At 41.9% G+C, this 23,525-nt stretch overlaps 1 protein-coding gene across 1 annotated transcript in view; it reads left to right on the plus strand.

The window, feature by feature from the left end:
• rnf13 (ring finger protein 13) overlaps positions 1 to 23,525 on the plus strand; it is a 190,037-nt gene that overhangs the window by 42,545 nt on the left and 123,967 nt on the right. The window contains exons 2-4 of the mRNA XM_078410455.1: positions 755 to 889; positions 1,462 to 1,542; positions 17,554 to 17,679. Coding sequence (XP_078266581.1) covers positions 776 to 889; positions 1,462 to 1,542; positions 17,554 to 17,679 — 321 coding nt within the window. The 5' untranslated portion in view covers positions 755 to 775. The remainder of the gene's footprint in view (positions 1 to 754; positions 890 to 1,461; positions 1,543 to 17,553; positions 17,680 to 23,525) is intronic.

Here is a 23,525-nt window from a genome sequence, read left to right on the forward strand (position 1 = left end):
TGAGAAATCTTCAGTTCTTTAATGCGAGTGTAACCAGTCTAATCTTGTGCTGTTAAATCTTTGGGTCTTAATGTGGATTGGGGTGGTGGGGGTGGCGGGAAGCTGTCAACTAGCAGTCAGTATTATTAATGCCTTATTCCAGTACTTTCTATTCATTCTGCTCAGTGCAGGTTAAATCAACAGAAACCTAAAATACATATTTGAGATTTCTAAACGGTATTTCAAGATTAAAGAAAGACACTGTTGGTACTTGCAGTCATGTTAATTTTTTATTCTATTCACACACCTGTTCCAACCCACCACCCCCTGCAAACCCCGGTTCAATCATTTGGTTCTGTTTCAGTGCAACACAAAGAAATATAGGGGCATAATTTAAATTATTCTTGAAACCAGCAAGGTTTTGATGCACGAACGTTTAAAGGATGAACATTTTGCCGCTTTTGGAAATCTGGCTATCAATCTCATTTGGATGTGATGTAATTCGGATTTATGTTTTGAAGTATATGATTGTTCACTTGACGGGTGCTTTGCTGCTTTTAGTTTTTCATCACGATGTTGGAAGGCTTAATGACAGTCTCTATTTTCCTCTTCATTGCAATTGGGCTTCCACAGTGTAAATCTGATGAACATCAAACCTGATGTTCATTCCACTGTGCAGAAATATGTTATCTACTCTGTATTAATAAACTAGTATACTAGTATGGGTATGAATGATGTTAAAATATAATATTTCATATTTAATTCTCTTAAACAGGTGCTGCAACCATCTCTGAAGATGATTTTGCCTTTGGGGTTATTGATTTTATCTGCCTCACAGATCCATGTGAGCTTCATGGTGTATTTTGTTGCTTTACTTCACCTGTGGCCTGTGGAAGGTGACATTATAGCAGTAAGTATGACTTTTTAAAATCAGAATACCAAACAAATTGCAGTAATAATTATTCTAATATCTTTTGCATTGATTTCAGTAACTAATGTCTGTGTTAAAATATTTTTATGTTTAGATTTCCTAAACAGACTGTTGTTAGGCCCCTGATAGTTTGTTGTATTAGCTGATCCTACTTTAATACTGTTGGAGTCACAAGCTGCATTAAATGGCAGACGAATCAGGTGGGGAACAGAAGGGTAGAGATAGTTACAATGACTGAAGATGAAAAGTGGAGAAAACAAGGGGTTGCAGATGGTAGAACCTGATAGGAAAGGAGGGTTTATGGGGTTAAAATTGATGACTTGATTTCCTTTGATGCAATAGTGGCCATCTTTGAAGAAAATGGTTCTTTGACTGTAAATGTTTTGTGATTTATGGAGGTTACAAATATCATTATGCAAGTTTTTTTGCATTGTTGCAGGGATAACCTATAGTGCTAATCATTTTTTAAATGTGTTTCCAAATGATATATATAGATGTAATTGCTGCTTGATTACCAGGGGTTCTAATTCTTCGGATTAATGTTTTTGCAGTATTCTATTGATAATCGAACACAGAATTTTGATGATCTCCCTTCAAGATTTGGGTACCGTCTTCCTAAAGATGGCTTAAAGGTAAAATATCATAATTCATTTGGTGATTAGTGACAGGGATTTCATGAAATTGTTGGCCATTCAGAATAAATTCTCATCGATCTGTTTCTTTTTATTGCTGCCAGGTCATAAATGCTGCCAATTCCTGGCAAAATCTCTCTGCCCCTCCAACCCTTTCCATAGTCTGTACCTTAAAATTAATGGCTTTGATCAGCTGCTGTGGTGTCTGCCTAAGAAGCTTTGTGAAATTTTATTTAGGATTGTTTCTAGGATATTTTTCAGTATTAAATGCACGAGATAACACCAGATTATCATGTAGGATCAGTTCAGTCCAGTCGACAGATCTTGGGTAGCTGGAATTATTGAAACATTTGGTACAGCTTCATTTCCAGCTTAATTTTTTTTAATATCCCAGGTAGTGGAGTGTTTGCTGCCAAAAAGTTTCCATGTTTATGGTTCATAGGAACTTTCATTTTGGGGTAAACTTTCCACTAGGCAAGCAATATGGAATAAAGGGCGCTAAAATGTCAGAACTAAGCTCAGCACAATGTATTAGAAGGACAGGATGTGTTCAGTGCATGGGATTGGCTGTCATCTTATCTCATGAAGTCAATATTACAGTTTTATGATTTTTTAATTATTTCACTTTAGTTATTTAATAACTAAGTACTTTTTTGCAAAATTAATCACTGTACTTACATCAGGTTAATGTTAGGTATGTAATGACTCTGTTACATTCACGAGGAAATTGAAAATTGGCATTGGTACTTTTGGAACTACACCAGGATTGCGGTAACAGTCACTTTATCTTCAGCCTGTGAATGGTGTTGCTTTGAGAATGGGGTGTTGCAAAAATAGAAATTGGGTTCCAGATTCTATTACTTTTAGGCTTGTGTGGATTGGTTTTGAGTCTTTTGTTGTTGGTCATGTATATTAATGATTTGGATGAGAATATGGGTGGCATAATTAGAACGTTTGCAGATAACACCAAAATTGGTGGTATGTTGGATAGTGAACAAGGTGTTACAATAGGATACGGGTCAACTGGGAAAGTGGGCAAGTGAATGGCAGATAGAATTTAACTTGTGCAAGTTCAAAGTGATGTATTTTGGAAGTGGGACGTGGCAGGGCCCTGGGTATATGGTTAAACAGAGACCCTGGGGATATACATATGTGGTTATTTGAAAAAGATAACATAGGTGAGAGGGTTGTGAGGAAGATATATGATAAGCTTGTCTTCATTGGTTGAGGCATTGAATATAAATGTTGGGATTTATTCCACAAAATGTTGGTTTGGCTGCACTGGAAGTGTGTGGAATTTTGGTAACCACACCATAGAAAGGATTTGATTAAGCCAGAGAGGCTGCAGGAGAGAACGGATAGGCTGGGTTTATTTTTCTTGAAGCTAAGGTGGCTGGGAGATGACACAATAGAGAGATATATACAATTCTGAGAGGCAAACGTGGAATAGATAGCCAGTGTCTATGTTCCATGGTAAGGCATCTAAAACTAAAGAGCGTACATTTACGGTGAGAATGAGGCGATTTATAGGGCATCTGAAAGGTAGATTTTTCATTGGTTTCTGGACTGAGCTCTAGGTAGTCATGCAGATCAGCATCGATTTTGTGGACCAAAGGGTCTGTTTGTTCTGTACAATTCTGACACTGACTTTAAAAGAAAAGGCCACTCTTTGTTTACATTCATTATTCAATGTGATAGCATTAGCTGATACGATATCTCTTTGCTACTTTCATGTTATGTCTTGAGAGGAAAATAAGGTCATCCCTGGTAAATCAGCAAACCTATTTGGAAAGGTAGAATGTTCAGCAGTCTTCGATTGCTGTTGCATCTGCGGTTAGCAATATGTCGTAATGAGTCAAGCAATTTCCACAGCAGCCACTCAGCAGAGGTTCAGAGTAATTTATTTTACCAGCTGTGCATAGTAACTCATAAACAATGATTGTGAGAACTTTATTTTAGATTGTTTTTCGTTGCTATAGATTATTGCATTCACCAGAGACATTTGTCAACTACAAACAAATGAAAATAGACAGTTAATGGCAAGACAGTTAACAGTTTCGATGTACAGAGGAATATTTTAGTCCAAGTCCATAGCTCCCTGAAGGTGGCAACACATGTAGATGGCGGTAAAAAAGGCATATGGGTTGCTTGCCGTCATTGGTCGGGGCATTGAGTATAAGAGTCGGTACGTTTATAACTTTTGTCGGGCTTTGGTTAGGCTGCATTTGGAGAATTGTGTGCAGTTCTGGTTGCCTCATTCCAGAAAGGAAGTAGAGGCCTTGAGAGGGTACAGAGGATGTTTATTAGAATGCTGCCTGAATTAAAGGCTATAGGCTATAAGAGGTTGGACAAACTTTTTCTCTAAGTGTTGGAGGTGTAGGGAAGACCTGACAGAAGTATATAACACTCAGAGGAGTAGATCGAGTGGACAGAACCTTTTCCCAAATTGGAAATACCAAATATTAGAGGACACCGCTTTAAGAAGACAGAGGCAAAATTTAAAGGAGATCTGCTGGGGAAGTTTTTTACAGAGGGTTGTGGGTGACTGGATTGAGCTGCTGGGGTGGTGGTGCAGGTAGTGACATTTAAGAGGCTTTTAGATAGGCGCATCGATATGCAGGAAATGGAGGATTATGGATCATGTGCAGACAGAAGAGATTAGTTTAACTGGCCATTATGTTTGGCACAGACATTGTGGGCTGAGGGGTCTGTCCTAGTCAGTGTTCCATGTTCGATGTACTTCTAATCTAGTTTACTACATCTGGTGTACACAATGTGGTCTCCATAAGTTGGAGAAGCCAAATACGATTTGAGTGACTGCATTGTAGCACGTCTGCATTCAGACTGCAGGGATGACCCCAAATGTCTTATTGAGGGGGGTGGCGGGGTTTATTGGGCAGATGGAACCAGGAGGGGATGCTGGTAGGAAAGGGCAAGTTGAATGAAGGAAGAAGCAGGGTGGGCGGAGGTACAGTCAAGATAGCTGCGGGAGTTGATGGGTTTGTAAGAGATGTTAGTGGCATGCTGTATCCTGAGGTGGAGAGACAGAGATTCAGTAAAGGAAGAGAAGTGTTAAAGATGGTCCAAGTGAATTTGGGGGCAGGATGCCAGTTAATGGAAAAGGTGATAAAGTTGATGAGTTCCCGATGAAGCACGATAGTTGCAGTGGTTGATGAGGCCGAAAGAGAGTATGTTTGCTGGAAATGGACTGTTCTACATAGGCAACAGCAAGATGGGCACAGCTAGAGCCCATGGGAGTGCCCATGACTACACCTTTGATTTGCAGAAACTGCAAGGAATCAAAAGAGAAGTTGATAAATTCTGCCAAGCAGATGAGTGCTAGTTGAGGAGATCTGGTAGGTCTCCACCTCACATGCTGGGTATGTACTATAGCTCAGCGTTTCTGAACTTGTATTTTTTGTTTGTGCTCTCATTCCCCAACTGTCCTCATTTCATAGTTTTTATGTTCCTTGTGATCACTCTTGCGCTTGCTCTCTTTCTCCCCCCCCTCCATCCCCTCCCTCCACCAGCACCCATTATCCCAAAGATTCTTTACATCTTATTCCCATGACACCCCCAGCCTCATCTTTTCAGGGACATTCCTTTTGTCCTATCTATATCCATCCCTCCCCACTCTTTCTGTAAATTAAACTCAACTTGTTCTCTCTTTAACCCAGTTCTGACAAAGGGACTGTGACCTGAAAGGTTGACTCTGTTTCCTTTTGTACAGACACTGCCCGACCTGCTGAATATTTACAACATTCTGGGTTTAAGCCAGATCTCCAGCATTTTTTGATTATAAATTTATTGTGTCTGCTCAGAAAGTGGTCTTCCATCCATTTGGAAGAACCAAATACGTAATTAGTGTCAGGGGTTATCAGGAGAAGGTAGGAGAAAAAGATTGAGAGGGAAAGATAGATCAGCCATGATTAAATGGCAGAGTAGATAGCCGAATGACCTAATTCTGCTATAACTTATAAACTTATGGAATACAATTGAGCAGTAACTTTACAGAATACCTGAGTTTCTAGATTCTCCTTCCCATCCCTACTTTAACCTCTACAAGGTCGCCATTTTATTACTACATTAGGCACATTATTGAACTCGAGTGTTGAGTCTACAATGCAAGTAAAGGATATTTCTAGTTACCATATCTCTACACGAATCCATTTTATTTTGTTTCAATTCCAGCTCTCTTTGCCTTGGCCCATCGTTAATTTTGTCATTTGACCTTGCATGCATTCTAAACTTTCATAGAACATTTGTTCTGTTCTCTTCTAAGGCTTGGAAAAGTTTTTCCTGTTCTTTTTTAAGGGTATTGGCATGACAAACAAGTTGTTTTTTTTCTCTCCTGGTCTGAATATTTCAAGCATTTCCAATTTAAATGATTAAATAAAAACAACAGTCTCAACTGGAAATTAGATCAGTCTTGGCCACTAGGTTTGGTAGACTGGAGCCTTTACCTTTTGCTGCAGTACAGCTAAAATATGTTACTTGTGATTTGATGCATTTGTTGGTATGGACTGGTGCCCTCTGCAGGATTTGCTGAGAAGTGCTTTTACTGAACAAGGTGTATTTCTCTTGTTTTAACAGCAGATGGGACTGCAATGATTCAATTATACTTTATTGTCACATGTACCTAGCTAGGTACAGTGAAATTCTTTATTTTGCATACAATCCAGTAAAATCATACAACATACAGAAGCATTGTTTATTGGTGGGGTTGGAAACCAGATCAACAATGGACATTAATAATAGAATCACTAGAGGACCTCTCGCAGAAATGTTTTATTTTACTCGTATGTAACTTAGATTTTGATATTTTTGGATGTTACTGTTTTCTTCACCTGGAGTGCAGAGAATTATGACGTTGGTTTTATAGGTTTGACAACAAACATAATTTATTTGAAGTCCATTTTGTTCTTTGGCTGCCCTGAGGCCTTTAAGTCACATGTCCATCAATGAGTTGATGCAGGAGCTGAAATTCCTGCTTTAGAAGTATTTATTGAGTGACCATTCTTTACTCGAGATCATTAACAGAATTATTAACTTCTTGACCTTCTGGCCCACCTCCATTGCCAGAATAATGCCACACGCAAACTGGAGGAATAAACTTCTCCTTTTCCTTCCACCCCCACCCATGCCCCATCTGGGCACACCTATTTCTCCCCTCCTCCTCCCCTTCCACTTACATTCTATCCTCTGCATTACAGTTTGCAACTCTTCAATCCTTTTGCCTCACACCTTCTTTTCATTTGGCCGTTGTCTAACCATCTGCCTATTAAAAAGCCCCTTCGCCTGTGTTCACCTATTACCTGCCACGCTCTGTCCAGCCCCTCCTCTCTTCCAGTTTTCTTCACCCCCCACAATCAGTCTGAAGAAGGGTCCAGACCCGAAAGATCACCTATCCATGTACAGCAGAGCTCTGAGTTACTCCAGCACTTTGTCATTTCTTGAATATTATCGGTGTGACTCTGTTCTGAAAAACACCAAGGATTGATTAATTAAATGTCATTTCATGCATCTTGTAGAGTCCACTGCATTTTCAGCCCTCTGTCTTGCTGGCCAACTATTACATACAAATAGCATGGACCCTAATCTCTGCTACATGAAGTAGGTATTTGATGTAGGGCTGTTAACTGGCAACCCTTTCCATGTCTCTCATAATTTTGTATATTTCTCAGGCCTCCATCAACCTCTGTAGCTCCAAACTCCTTATAGTTTTAACTTGCTTGAAGTATTTATTAGTAGTTTAATCATTCATGACAGAAAAAAAAGATGGAAAAATGTTTGCATTTAATTGAAAAAATATGGTAAAAAAGCAAAGTTGAACTGGTAGATATTTTGTCAGATATATTGGGTGTTTTTTTGTTTTAGCCCATAAAATGCAGTTCCATCACAGATCTTTCTATTCCATATTGTTCAGAATTGGAATAATTTTAAATCTTAAGTTTCTTCCATGCATGTACAGATGGCAAAACTAATTTTTTCAAATGGCTATTATTTCATTCAAACTTACATTTTTTCCATCTTCCAGCTCATCCCTTAGCCATCAATGCTGCACAGAGAAAAATATTACGTTTGTTCAATCTCTCCTTATTGCGAATACTCAGGAAATACTTTCTCAGGAACCAATCATTGTCTGTGTAAATGTTGGTATAGGTTTCCAGACCACTTGTCTCAAGTGTTTCCCTGCTGTGTAATTTAACAGCTGCTGTTCTAATAGAGAGCAGTATTTATTTACACAGTTACACCAAACATGATGATTTTAAAATCTGGATCACTTCTTTTGTCAATACATTCATTGGATGGAGTTTAAAGGCCTGGTTCTTGCTTAAATCAATGATTTCTGAATTAACTATCGATGTTTGTCTCTCCACTGTCTAATAATCAGCTCTTTTTTCTCTTGTAGAGAGGGGGTGTCTTACTATAGCTTTTGTGACACAACTGAATGCTTTTTCAGTGTTTATTTAATAATCGGCTGCATTCCTGTGTTCTTAGTCACACATAGGCCATATAAAATAAAGAGAGACGATTTTCTTGGCAGGTTTATAGTAAAGCAGTAATTTGATGTTCATAGTTAATGAAGCTAGCTTTTTGAATGACAGATTCAATTAAATCGTTAACTGAATTTAAATGTCCCAATGTAAGAGGAAGGACTTCAGCTCTAGGAATTAAACACATCTGAGGTTCATCTACATATTACTAAAACTCTCTGTTTGTGTGTATATATCAATATATTTGCGACTGCACACAGCCAAAACGGTACACGAGAGCAATTCACTTATTAATCTTTCAAAATCTCTTTTTAAACTTAAAAAAATCACTGTTCTCTACATTCCGTCGTCACCAGCGCATGACGTCACAATGGGAGTCCGCGCCTGCGCAGTTGGGATCAGTCGCTGTCACCCGCAAACCCCACCGCGCACACACACACACACACACACACACACACACACACACACACACACACACACACACACACACACACACAGTAATAATTTAAAAAATATATATATAATATAATTATAATACTTAAAATATATTAATGTAAGAATATAAAATGTTATATTGTGTGTGTGCGGTGAGGTTGTAGTCCGGTGATTGTCCGGTGCGCTGAGACTATACCACGTAATGGCGGGAGCCACGCACAAGATGGCGGAGCGGGAGGAGGAGGAGAAGAAGGAGAGCGGCCGCCATTTTTGTTGGAGTCGTCGACGACGCCGTCGGTTGAGGCGGGCGCTGGAGGAGACGCTGGAGGAGGGGTGGGGGGAAGTGGGAGTGGGGGAGGGGAGGGGAGGGCAGAGTGGGGGGGGAGGGGAGGGGGGAAGGGGTAGTGAGGGTGGGGGGATGGAATGGGTGAGGGGAGGGAGTGTGGGTGAGGGGGGAGAAAGAGGGGGGTGGTGTGGGTGAGGGGGGAGAAAGAGGGGTGATGGAGTGGGTGAATGGGGGGGGAGAAGGATGAGGGATGGAGTGGGGGAGGGGGGTGGGCAGCCGAAGAGGGGGGGAGGGGGGGTGGGCAGTGGAAGTGGGGAGGGAAGGGTGCTACACTAATGCAGGAGAGCTTTGGGCCCAATGGATGGCTGCCGCATCCGCTCGTGCGTGGTTGGGGGAGGGTTGCCATTTTGTGCTCAGCTCCGGCGCGTGTGCAGTTGGGGGAGAATTGCCATTTAGCTCCGACCTCGCGCTTGACACCCGATTGGCCTGGGTCCCATGTGGGGGGAGCACCGGCGCTCCCGACTCCATTGGTCACCGGCGCGTCCTGATTCGCTCCTGTCGCTCACCCCCATGTGGGATCCATTGATTGGCTACAACCTCCCGCCTAACGCTCAATTGGTCCGGGTCGCACGGGGGGGGGGCGGGGGGTAAGCGGTTTCTTACCACTGAAAGCAACTACCGTCGCAGTCGAGCTGACGCTGCTGCTGAATGAGGGCACAGTCTCGAGAATCTCCAAGAGAGGATTTTAACCATAAAAAGCAAAAACATTCCAGATAAGATTTATTTTATTTTTTAGAAAAAAAGGCCATTTATTTTAAAGAACAAATGCGATTTTCCCATGTCACGATGGGAATCCAACGAGGAATGGGCCCAACGGGTCCACTTGGTCTAGTTATTACTACAACACTGACATAATTTAGCAAGAATGCCAGCATCGTAATATAGTTAAGTGTTATTCTAGCTAAACAGCAATCCAGCAATGTTTTTCAGTACAACATAAACCTCCCTCATCTGTATTCACCTATTACTTAGCAGGATTTGTCCTGCCCCTACCTCTTTTCCAGCTTTCTCCCATTTACGCCAATCATTCTGTGGAAAGATCTCAAACTGGGGCGGCCTGCAAGTAAGATTGAAGTACAGGGGACTATGGCCCTCTTCCTCCCTAATATCCTACTGGCCAATGATGTACAGTCCATAGAAAATAAGGTTGAGGACTTAAAAGCAAGGCTGCTTTACCAAAGGGAGATGAAGGACTGCTGTTTTACAGAGACGTGGACCACCCACAGCTCCTCAGACCTGGTTCTCCAGCCCAAGTGTTTTTCCTTTCCCCTGAAGTGAGGCACCTGCAATAGGGGGAGGTGAAGGTATCTGCCTCACAGTGAATTCTTCGTGGTTGTCAGACATAGTGGCCCAGTCCTGCTCTCCGTACCTGAAGCACCGGGAAGTGAAGTGCCAACCCTTCTACCATCCATTGGAATTCACCTCCATCATCATGACCACAGCCTAAATTGCATCCAGACAGATGTTCATCTAGTACAGGAGGAGCTGCACGCTGTGGTCAGCAAATATCAAACGGCGTACCCCAAAGCCTTTCCTATAATAGCAGGGGACTTCAACAGGACCAGTTTGAAGAAGTTGCGCACTCCCAGGGGTTTAGGAGATTACGAAAAGTGGTGAACACTGCCCGGTCCATCGCTGGAACTGACCTTCCCATCATCAAAGGGATCTACAAGAGGCACTGCCTTAAAAAGGCAGCTAGCATCATCAAGGACTCTCACTACTCTGGCTGTGCTCTCATTTCACTCTTGTCATCGGGAGGAAGGTATAAGAGTCTGAAAACTGACCTCCAGTTCAGGAGCAACTTATTCCTAACAACCATCAGGTTCTTGAACAGTGCAATACCTACTAAACTATGAACTGTCTTGGTTGCACAAGGAACTTTGGGCTTTTGCTTTGCACTAATAGTGTTTTGTTTTTGGTTTGTGTTGTCTATGAGTTATGTGCTGACAGATCTGTTATGCTGCTGCAAGAAAAAAATCATTATTCTCTATTCGGTAGATATGACAATTACAGACTGTTGACTTTGGACTCTTCTAACTTTCACTCGATTGAATTATGGTAACCATTTGTGCTTAGTTTCTTCAGTTAAGTTTTTAGTGTTTTGCAAACAAGCTGTGTTGCTCCCATAAAACTCATGGACTTGGAAGTGAATCTATTTTGAGAGGAAGGGAATGTACAACACTGCAGTAATTGGTACCCTGGGATAGATGTGACCTTGTCTGGAAGAGTAAAATGCAACAGTGAGATCTAATGAGTTTGGTAATGGCATTTTCGTCAGAAGTGTGTTCAAGAGTTTATGTGAATTGAAGTGATGTAATCACTTGTTTTCTGCTGAGCTGAATAAACCAGATGTCTGAATTTTTCATATGACTGAGGACTCCAGGTCCTCCAGGACTCTATAACCTATAATTGACATCCTCATTAATTCTGCTAATGAAGATGCCCACATAAATCGGACGAAAACCAGCAACTGCTTGCCACTTCCCATACTCTCCAATTAATGTTGCTTCACTATTTAAAGAGAAGATAAATGCACACTTTTTTTCCAATGGTGGATTACATCCCAATAATTGAGTATGTAAATTGTGGGATATCAATTATGAATATTGCCCATTTCTCTTGTTTTCCATAATAGCTACACTAGAGTCACTTTGAATACAAATGCAAGGACATAAATTAATATTTTTATTGCTTTCTTTTAATATTCCTTACTGTGACATTTATGTCATGGTTTATATTGGCTGAAATGTAATTGGTCTAGATTTGATGAATGATATTTCTTCATGTGCCTGTTTGAATCTTAATTAGACTCGCAGCTGCATATATCCTTTGTCCTGTTAATATAAACCACAAATCACAGCTACACCTATCCTCTGTTCCACTACTTTTTAAATCAATCACAACGTTCTCTATTACTTCAATAATTATGTCTTGCTGATGATCATTTCTCTAGTATTATGTAAAATGAATGTAGTTCTACGTTTAACATAGAAATATAATTAGGGTCAAATTTACTTCATATCCCGAATGGGAGTGAAAGGGGAATTTATGGTAGCTGCTGACATTTACATGTCCCTGACCCCCTGGTGTTCCTAAGGCTAGGAATTGAATTGAAGCTGCATTGTGGGGGAAAAAAACTGCAGATGCTGGTTTGAATTGAAGGTAGACACAAAAAAACTGGAGTAACTCAGCAGGTCAGGCAGCATCTCCGGAGAGAAGGAATGGGTAACGTTTCGGGTCGAGACCCTTCTTCAGACTGATGTCAGGGGAGGGGGTGGGACAAAAATAGGATGTAGTTGGAGACAGGAAGACTAGTGGGAGAACTGGGAAGGGGGAGAGGATAGAGAGGGAAAGCAGGGACTATCTGAAGGTAGAGAAGTCAATGTTCATACCACAGGGTTGTAAACTGCCCAAGTGAAATATGAGGTGCTGTTCCTCCAATTTGCGCTGGGCCTCACTCTGACAATGGAGGAGGCCCAGGACAGAAAGGTCAGATTGGGAATGGGAGGGGGAGTTGAACTGCTGAGTCACCGGGAGATCAGGTTGGTTAAGACGGACTGAGCGGACCGATCGCCGAGCCTGCGCTTGGTCTCGCCGATGTAGAGAAGTTGACATCTGGAACAGCGGATACAATAGATGAGGTTGGAGGAGGTGCAGGTAAACCTCTGCCTCACCTGGAAAGATTGGGTCCTTGGATGGATTCGAGGGGGGAGGTAAAGGGACAGGTGTTGCATCTCCTGCTGTTACAGGGGCAAGTACCTGGGGAGAAGGTGGTTTTTATGGGAAGGGTCGAGTGGACCAGGGAGTTACAGAGGGAACGGTCTCTACAGAAAGCAGTAAGGGGTGGAGATGGGAAGATGGAAAGGGGTGGAGATGGGAATTGTGGGAATGTTGCTTTACAGAGGCAATAGGTTTGTTTTGTTTAAGGAGGAGCCATTTTAGCAGAATTAGCTTCACATACAAAGGGGAGATTAATATTGTAAAAATAACTTTTAGGAGGTATTCTTAATAATGTCCTTAATATAAAAGTAATTAAAATCAATTTAATTTATACAATTATTTATCTGTGCACAATCTCTCTATATTTTACACTCCAAATATCAGTGATAATTAAAACCCATTGTGAGTTCAATGCTTTGAAGAACCCTTGAACATTTTTGTCATTCTAAACGTTTTCTCACTGTGATTAAAACAAGTGTAGAGTGATGAAGATTAAATGAAATATTGAAGAGTGGCCACATTATTAGGTACAATCTTGTCCGAGGCCTTTTTTTGGAGGATATTTCTTTTTACAACACAATTCCAGATTATTTTGTCTTATTCAGACACTACGCAAGGTAGATAGCTCGTTAAAGTGTATATATGGGCAAGTTGGCAAGGCATACGTTGTAGGATTGGAATTCGCCCTGCTTAATGATCATTGCAGGCAGCAAAATGGTCCAGCAGGTAGTGCAGATGCTTTGCCGCTGCAGCAACCAGGTTTGCCCTTGACCTTTGGTACTGGATGTGTGGAGTCTGCATGTTCTCCCTGTGCTCCAGTTCTCCTGCATCCTAAAAACATGCTGGTTGGTAGGTTGGATGTATATGCCCTCGGTATTTTAGGGTACGGGATGGTGGTAGAAGAATAAAGGTGAAATTGATGGGCACATGAGAAAGAATTGACTGCAGGGAAATATTATGAGGAAATAGGATTGTTCTTCCTGGCAAGTTATTAAATAAGCCAAGTGACCTCTATTTTGTGTGAAAATATGAAAAAATATGGCCCATTCTTTGGGTGTATCCCGTAGTACATTTTCCAAAAAAGTCTGATCAAACTCAGTCTTTAAATTTTCAGCCAGACCTCAGACTCTCGCTTTTAATGGGTGAGAGTTCCACATTAATACTGTTCTTTGTACGAAGTGTTGTAATGTTTCAGCATTTACAGATGCAGCAGAGAAACCAGCCCTTTGGTCCATCAATAGACAATAGACAATAGGTGCAGGAGTAGGCCATTCGGCCCTTCGAGCCAGCACCACCATTCAATGTGATCATGGCTGATCATTCTCAATGAGTATCCCGTTCCTGCCTTCTCCCCATACCCCCTGACTCCGCTATCCTTAAGGGCTCTATCTAGTCCATGCTGACCATCAATCACCCATTCACACTAGATTAATGATATCTCACATTCTCAACAACTCCCTACACACTAGGGGCATTTTTACTGAGGCCAATTAACCTACAAACCAGCACATCTTTGGGACAGTTACAGAAAGAACATGTTCAGAGGGCACCCAAGGTCAGAATTGAACCCCATTCTCTGGCACTGTGATGCAGCAGCTCTACCCGCTGTGTCACTATGCCACCCTTGGTTCTTCAACTCGCTTGGAGAGAAGTGGCCTGCGACATGCATGATGAACTGGTTTATGGAATATGAACCATCCTGATCTTGTACAGGCAGTTCCTGGGTTCCTGGGAGTTGTTCATAGGCTGAATTCTCCAAGTCAGAACCATCCATTTTCAGTAGTCACCCACATGGTATCACTCTACATACAAATGCCATATTATTTTCATTCCATTGAATAATTACCACTCATAATGAAACTAACAAAATATGTACTAAATCCAGTCATTAATGAATACTGTGAAATTTTTACAAGCTTATGAAATGTACACGAGGATTTGTGTAAAGTCAGATTTCTGTATGTCTGTTGAAGTGCAATCCCTGTGCAATATCTTTTTTTTGCTCAAAGAAAAACCTCACCAGCTACATCATTTCAATCCTGAAACAAAAATCTCTCATTGTTTCTTATAAAACTTTTCTGCAGTCTCTTAGACCTTTTGCATTCTTCCTAAAATTAGGTGACAATATTCCATTGTGGCTTAACTAGTGCTTTTGCATTTTTGCATTTTTTATATTTAATGGTCTCAAAGGTTTCAAAGGTATTTTATTGTCACATGTATTAATTAAGGTACAGTGATATTCATGATACCATATAGCCTTACTAAAAAAAAGCACCAAGGCACACAACTACATAAAAGTTAACATAAACATCCACCACAGCAGATTCCCCACATTCCTCACTGTGATGGAAGGCAATAAAGTCTAATTTTCTTCCCTCATTTTTCTCTCGCGGTCGGGGTGGTTGAACCTTCCGTCGGGGCGATTGCAGCTCCCGCAACTGGCGATTGAAGTCCCCATGTTGGGGCGGTCGAAACTCCTGCGGCCTGGAGTTCCTGAAGACGGTCCCTAACCAGGCACTGCAAGCTCCACGATGTTAAAGTCCGCAGGCTCCCGCGGTTGGAGCTCAGAACTCGATCTCTGGCAAAGGGATCACCAGCTCCACGATGTTACGTCCTGCAGGCTCCCACGGTTGGAGCTCTTGAAGTTGGTCTCCAGCAGAGGCCGCCAACTCCACGATGCTAGGCCGAAGTGCGGACGGAGATACGATACGGAAAAAAACATCGCATCTCCGTCAAGGTAAGAGATTTAAAAAAAGTTTCTCCAACCCCCCCCATACATCAAGCTAAAGAACACTAAAACACACATTTAACACATACTATAAAACAACAGAGAAGGAAGGGACAGACAGACTGTTGGCGAGCCAGCCATTGCGGCGAGGCAGCCATTTATAAGAAACATTCAATGTTGTGAAGCTCTATGCTAGTTTTAACGAATAAATGTATTTGCCTGCAATTTTTTTAAAAGTGAAAGTATACAGAGAAGAGTAAAAAATAGAAGCAAACAATTGGCCTTTTAAATCTGTTATTTGTATAATCAATCATTGTTGGTTCTCTATCCTAAATGAATGAATGAATGAATGAATGGGTTTATTGGCCAAGTAAGCATATGCAAGGAATGTTCCTTGGTGCTCTGCTCACAAATGACAACACAAACATACAGTTAACAATTAAGAATAAAGCATAAACACATCAAAACAATAAGGATACACCATTACGGTCTAAACATGTGGGTGAAAATAAACCAGAGCAAAAAAGAGACCACAGACTTTGGTTATTGAGTAGAACTATCACTCGTGGAAAAAAAAGTTGTTTTTATGTCTGGCTGTGGCTGCTTTAACAGCCCGGAGTCGCCTTCCAGAGGGAAGTGCTTCGAAGAGTTTGTGGCCAGGGTGAGAGAGGTCAGAGATGATCTTGTCCGCTCACTTCCTGGCCCTTGCAGTGTACAGTTCGTCAATGGGGGGAAGGTTGCAGCCAACACCTTCTCAGCTGTGCCAACTCCGGATGTTGTGCTTGGTGGCTGAGCCAAACCAGACCATGATGGAGAAGGTGAGGACGGACTCAATGATTATACAATTGGACCATCATTGCCTGTGGCAGATTGTGTTTCTTCAGTTGCCACAGGAAGTACATCCTCTGTTGGGCCTTTTTGACTGTGGAGTCGATGGTGGCCCCCCATTTAAGGTCCCTGGAGATGATGGTTTCAAGGAACTTAAATGACTCCACAGATGTGACTATGGTGTCGTTGATGGTGAGTGGGGGGAGGGGAGGGGGATCTCTTCGAAAGTCTACAATTAGTTCCACAGTCTTGAGAGCATTGAGCTCCAGGTTGTTGCGATGGCACCAGGACGCCAGCAGTGTTACTTCCCATCTGTAGGCAGATTCCTCCCCATTTTCTTTGTGTTGCAAAAAGTATCTCTGTTCAATAACCTTTCTGTAAATAGCAGAATATACTCATGATAGGCCTGACGTACATGTAGTCCAATAACTACAGACTGTTGGAAATAATAGTCGTTTCTCACACATGAATGTAATGCAGCGTGTATGCGCATTTGGCGTGAATTAGCTTTTTTTTGCTGAAAAGTTGCATTACGGTTCATATTATGAATTCTAATGTAAAATTCTGAATTTTGGACATCAAATGTTGGGAAGTCTGCATCTGCAGTTCATTTTTATTACATTATTGCTTTCTCATTTTATCTGTTGTTTATGTAGACATTTATCTCTCTCCCCTTGAATGCAGTTGCCACTTCTTCCTCCATTGCTTTCTGTGATCTGGAATTTCACGTGTTCAGCATTTTCTAAATTAAGACATTTCTCCTCAAATTGGTCCTAAAAGTCCTACCCTATTATCTGCAGCCACACTTTGCTGATTGCATTGACTGAGGCATTATCTGATCAGGTTGGATTTGTGTTACTTGAAAATGCCAAAAGTAGTTATGAATAACTAAAGTTACCTATAAATATATATGTTCAATAATAGCAATAGACTTAAACGAGTACGAGGAAAGTAAGCAAAAACTTCTGATGAGGAAATAAGTAATTTTGAGTTCATCTATATATTAAAACTCTCGTTTGTTTGTTTATTTGTGATCGAACTACAGCCAAAACGGTACACGATAGCTTGACAATTTTAGGCCCACCTTACTCACCGTCATCGCTTTAATGGTAAAGCAAGTAGTTTTATTGAAATTGGTGTTATATTTTTTAAGTTATTCACATTTTAAAGTTTAAATCTATCTCCTAGGGAGGGGGGGAGGGAGGTGGGAAGGAGGGAGGGGGGGGGGAAGAGGGTGGATAAGGGGGGTTGAGGGGGAAGGGAAAGTGGGGAGGGAAGGGGGAGGGGGGTAGGAGAGGGTGCTGCACCAATGCAGGAGAGGTTTGGGCCCAATGGGTCCACTTGGTCTAGTTTTGACTAAATATTCGTATTTGATTGTCAGTGTATCAAAATTAAGATGAGAGTTTTGATTGAATATTTAACCATCTTTCCTATTTGTGTTCTTTGTTTACTTGTAGGGGTTTCTTGTGTATTCAAAACCAAAGAATGCTTGTGAGCCAATTATTTCTCCACCCATAATGGAAAATTCCTCCCTCAACTACATTGTTGTGATTAGAAGATTTGACTGCAATTTTGATATCAAGGTAAGTTACCATTGGGAGGTTTGAAAAGTTTCCGTGGATATTTCCAGTGTTTAAATTGACTTGAATGCTTTCCAATTCAACACTTGCTGTTTCATAAACTTCATATGTTGTAGCTGACTAATTTCACTGATAGATACTGTGATAAATATTTTGTTCAGTTTATTAAAACCAGCGGGAAATATGGCTTAACAAATATCCCATAAGATTATCAGGATGACAGAAAATATTTTGTAGATGGGAACTCTTCCCCAACCAAATGGATTATCACTGGTTAGTAAAATGTTTATGCAGAGAATTGTCCTGCTACCTGCTTGACTGGGAGTGAATTGAATTCTGGCTCAGCATTATTTTGCAAAGTTTTATGCGGCAGAGCACGAAACTGAGTGTTCACAGTAGCGACGGTGGCATCAATTCCGTTTGCAATTGTGAATTGCTGTAGATCCTTCTGGAAACGTATGTAAAAAAATGAGCAGTATTGGGGATGCAAGGCCATCTTTATTAAAGTGGCTCACAAAAAGAAATACCAGCAAAAAAATACCAGTCCCTGGGATCCCTGGTTGGAAATAAGTAAGAAGTTTACACAAATCTGGAGAAAGATTTGTGCTGCTTACCTCTCACGCATTTTGTGCAGTGTACATCAATCAGATTCTTAAATTTAGCAGGACGAATTAATAAGATAGTTGAGAAGGCATTTCCTCTTTATCATCTGAGGCTGCTGTTTGAATCTAAAACAGTATATTGCCAGTATATGTGCAGTGCTGGTCGTCATATCACGGGAAAGCTGTGATATGTGAAAGGAAGAAGGTAATGCTACGGTGGTTATGGGAGATTTCGACATGCAGGTAGACTGGGAAAATCAGGTTGGTAATGGACCCCAGGAAAGAGAGTTTGTGGAGTGTCTCCGAGATGGATTCTTAGAACAGCTTGTACTGGAGCCTACTAGGGAGAAGGCAATTCTGGATTTAATGTTGTGTAATGAACCTGATCTGATAGGGGGACTCGAGGTAAAAGAGCCATTAGGATGCAGTGATCACAATATGATAAGTTTTACTCTACAAATTGAGAGGGAGAAGGGAAAATCGGAAGTGTCAGTATTACAGTATAGCAAAGGGGATTACAGAGGCATGAGGCAGGAGCTGGCCAGAATTGACTGGAAGGAGGCCCTCGCAGGGAAGACGGTGGAACAACAATGGCAGGTATTCCTGGGAATAATGCAGAAGTTGCAGGATCAATTTATCCCAAAGAGGAGGAAAGATTCCAAGGGGAGTAAGAGACACCCGTGGCTGACAAAGGAAGTCAAGGACAGCATAAAAATAAAAGAGCAGAAGTACAACAAAGCAAAGAAGAGTGGGAAGCCAGAGGATTGGGACTCTTTTAAAGAGCAACAGAAGATGACTAAGAAGGCAATACGGGGAGAAAGGATGAGGTACGAGGGTAAACTAGCCAATAATATAAAGGAGGATAGTAAAAGCTTTTTTAGGTATGTAAAGAGAAAAAATATAGTCAAGGCAAATGTGGGTCCCTTGAAGACAGAAGCGGGGGAATTTATTATGGGAAACAAGGAAATGGCAGAAGAGTTGAACCGGTACTTTGGATCTGTCTTCACTAAGGAGGATACAAGCAGTCTCCCAGATGTTCTAGTGGGCAGAGATCCTAGGGTGATGGAGGAACTGATAGGACTGAAGGCTGATAAATCCCCAGGGCCTGATGGTCTGCATCCCAGAGTACTTAAGGAGGTGGCGCTAGAAATTGTGGACGCATTGGTGATCATTTTCCAATGTTCTCTAGATTCAGGATCAGTTCCTGTGGATTGGAGGGTAGCTAATGTTGTCCCACATTTTAAGAAAGGAGGGAGAGAGAAAACGGGAAATTATAGACCAGTTAGTCTGACATCAGTGGTGGGGAAGATGCTGGAGTCAATTATAAAAGACGAAATTGCGGAGCATTTGGATAGTAGTAACAGGATTGTTCCGAGTCAGCATGGATTTACGAAGGGGAAATCATGCTTGACTAATCTTCTGGAATTCTTTGAGGATGTAACCAGGAAAATTGACAGGGGAGAGCCAGTGGATGTGGTGTACCTTGACTTTCAGAAAGCCTTTGACAAGGTTCCACATAGGAGATTAGTGGGCAAAATTAGAGCAAATGGTATTGGAGGTAGGGTACTGACATGGATAGAAAATTGGTTGACAGACAGAAAGCAAAGAGTGGGGATAAATGGGTCCCTTTCAGAATGGCAGGCAGTAGCTAGTGGGGTACCGCAAGGCTCGGTGCTGGGACCGCAGCTATTTACAATATACATTAATGACTTGGATGAAGGGATTAAAAGTACCATTAGCAAATTTGCAGATGATACAAAGCTGGGTGGTAGTGTGAACTGTGAGGAAGATGCTATGAGGTTGCAGGGTGACTTGGACAGGTTGTGTGAGTGGGCGGATGCATGGCAGATGCAGTTTAATGTGGATAAGTGTGAGGTTATCCACTTTGGTGGTAAGAATAGGAAGGCAGAGTATTATCTGAATGGTGTCAAGTTAGGAACAGGGGACGTACAACGAGATCTGGGTGTCCTAGTGCATCAGTCACTGAAAGGAAGCATGCAGGTACAGCAGGCAGTGAAGAAAGCCAATGGAATGTTGGCCTTCATAACAAGAGGAGTTGAGTATAGGAGCAAAGAGGTCCTTCTGCAGTTGTACAGGGCCCTAGTGAGACCGCACCTGGAGTACTGTGTGCAGTTTTGGTCTCCAAATTTGAGGAAGGATATTCTTGCTATTGAGGGAGTGCAGCGTAGGTTTACTAGGTTAATTCCCGGAATGGCGGGACTATCATATGTTGAAAGACTGGAGCGACTAGGCTTGTATACACTGGAATTTAGAAGGATGAGAGGAGATCTTATCGAAACGTATAAGATTATTAAGGGGTTGGACACGTTAGAGGCAGGAAACATGTTCCCAATGTTCGGGGAGTCCAGAACAAGGGGCCACAGTTTAAGAATAAGGGGTAGGCCATTTAGAACTGAGATGAGGAAAACCTTTTTCAGTCAGGGAGTTGTGAATCTGTGGAATTCTCTGCCTCAGAAGGCAGTGGAGGCCAATTCTCTGAATGCATTCAAGAGAGAGCTGGATAGAGCTCTTAAGGATAGCGGAGTCAGGGGGTATGGGGAGAAGGCAGGAACGGGGTACTGATTGAGAATGATCAGCCATGATCACATTGAATGGCGGTGCTGGCTCGAAGGGCCGAATGGCCTCCTGCACCTATTGTCTATTGTCTATTGTCTCGACCCGAAATGTCACCCATTCCTTCTCTCCAGAGATGCTGCCTGTCCCGCTGAGTTACTCCAGCATTTTGTGTCGATCTTCGATTTAAACCAGCATCTGCAGTTCCTTCCTACACAAAGCTGTGATGGTATTTGAGAGGATGAAATAGAGATTTCCAGAGAAGTTCCAAGGAATAGTAAGATGTTACGGGGAAATAAATGGATAGGTTGTCTTTGGAAGAGTATGAGTGGTAACTTAATTGACCTCTATAAAGTATGGGAGGGAGCCATAGACTGAGTAAATGGAACTAAAGAGGACGAGTGGCAACAACTGGGGGAATAGCCTCAATTGGAAATATCAAGCAGATGAACAGACCGAAAGGGATAGTGATGCATTTAGTTGGAGAACTGGGGGAATCGAGGGAAAGTTTGATGAGGAGCTGGTTTGGCAGCTGAGGGAGACATTCTGATTAAGGTCCCAAAAGAAGATGGGGTTGGCACGATGGTATGTATCTGATAATATATATATCTCTTGAGTGTGTGCACACGAGTCACATCTATGAGGTTGAGCTTGATCAACATCCACATTAAATACTCTTGTCATTGTATTAAGATTGTGCTCAGTCAAGACTGAGTGGTAACTGGTGTGCAGTAGCCACCCCCTATTAAAAAAATCCTGCCCAAGCATTTTGCACTCGAGTTGTAGAAGAAACAAATCATCCTTGATCTCAAAGCACCTACTTCCTTTGATAGAGGTGTCAAAAACCAGGAACCACAGATTTAAAGCAGTTGGAAGAAGGATTAATATGTGTATACATTAGCTTATATAGATGAATATATGTCTTTCAACCAGTGGCTGACTGGGTTCTCGTTATTGAAGAGAATGTTTGAATATGTATTTGAAAATTTGCGAGTGCAGAGCCCTGACCCTGCTGCCTGAAGGTGAGATCAGGCTGGGTGGCCACACAGCCAAATGTTCTCCTGTCATTCACTTTCAATGATTCTATGATTGCAGTCAGATGTGTATTTGGGGGGTTGGGGGTTGCTTAGCTCTGAAGAATATATTCAAACATTATCCGTGTCACCAAGTGTTTTGCCCTTGTGGTTCCACAATCTTGCAGTTGGAAACATTGAGAAAAGAACACAATAGTTGTGGACGAGAATTTTATCCTTGGTGTTGGGGTGCATCATGCTCAAAGCAGAGGTCAGTCATGGAACTAATTCTGGTTTTGATGGGAAAATCAAGTTGTGTTTCTTGCAAATGCACAAATAGGGTAAGTTACAATAACGATCTTATAGCAGCATCACAGGCACATAGACCTGGGCAGCACACAAAGACACAAACTATGCATAAATTATACATACATTACACAAGCCTCCCAGGAAGCCGCTGCGGCACGGGGCGGTGACGCCTGCCGGTCGGTGGAGCCTCGGCAGCGGCGGTGGAGCCTTGGCAGAGGTGGTGGAGCCAGGCGACGTCGGTGGAGCCTCGGCGGTGGCGATGGAGCCTCGGCGGTGGAGCCAGGTGGTAGAGGTGGTCGTCCCATGGTTGGTGGTCGATGAACTGCCGTGGTGGGGGGGAGAACAATGGAGGAGCCGGTGCGGGATACTTTACAACTTAGTCAGCGCCTTTTATGTGGCGACTATTGCATACCTTAGGTATGCAAGCAAAGAATTTCACTGTGCCTTGTCACATGAGACAATAAAGTATTCCATTCCATCCCATTCCAAATACTGCAAGACAGTGAAAAGAAAAATTCTACAAAACATAGTGCAAAAAAATAAGTCTGCAGGTGAGCAAGAGGTGGTTTGCCAGGTTCAGTTGCTAGGGTGGGATTAAGGTTGTGCAGTTAAGAACCTCATGGATGCAGTTGTTCCTGAACCTGCACACACTTGGAAACTGGGGTATATTATGGCCATATGTTAAGCCATATTGGGACCGTATTGAGGACCAGGGATTGTCTAGAGTGGGATGAAAATTTAAAGTGATACATAGGGGGTCACATTTATGGATTTAACAGGTGTTTTGTGAAACATTTGGCCAGTCTGCATTTTGTTTTCCCTAATACATGAGAAAGTCTTTACTAAAATTTTACTTCACCTGCAAAATGCATTTGGAACTCTGGGTAGTGGGAACAGAGTCAGTGAATGGGGGTGTTACAACTGCTATTCTATTCCAAGATTACTTTCCACAGAAATTGTTGAGGTGGATTGTTGGTGTTGGAGATGTGCAAATCAACTGTAGTCTCTGGAGGTCTTTTCACAAAGCTGGAGGGATGGAAGTGTTTGGCGGTGGCAGTATCATTGAAATGGTGGAGAATGAACTGTTGATTGTGAAGGTGATGGATCATAAGTGAAGATGATGGATCATAAGTGAAGATGACATCGTCCTTGGAGAACTGATTGCTGAAATGTCACGAGGTGCACAGTCTGAGCCGTTTTCCTTGTTGCTTGTTTAGCAAAATGACAAACTAACTTAATCGTTTCCATAATCTATTTTCAGTCAGAGGAAGTCTGATCACACACTGGGATTCTCAGCAATATTAAAGATTCTTTACAAAGCACAGGAGAATGTTGCATTTAAATTTACAAT

This window comes from Rhinoraja longicauda, chromosome 13 (assembly GCF_053455715.1).
Source record: "Rhinoraja longicauda isolate Sanriku21f chromosome 13, sRhiLon1.1, whole genome shotgun sequence".
NCBI classification, from domain to species: Eukaryota; Metazoa; Chordata; class Chondrichthyes; order Rajiformes; family Arhynchobatidae; genus Rhinoraja; species Rhinoraja longicauda.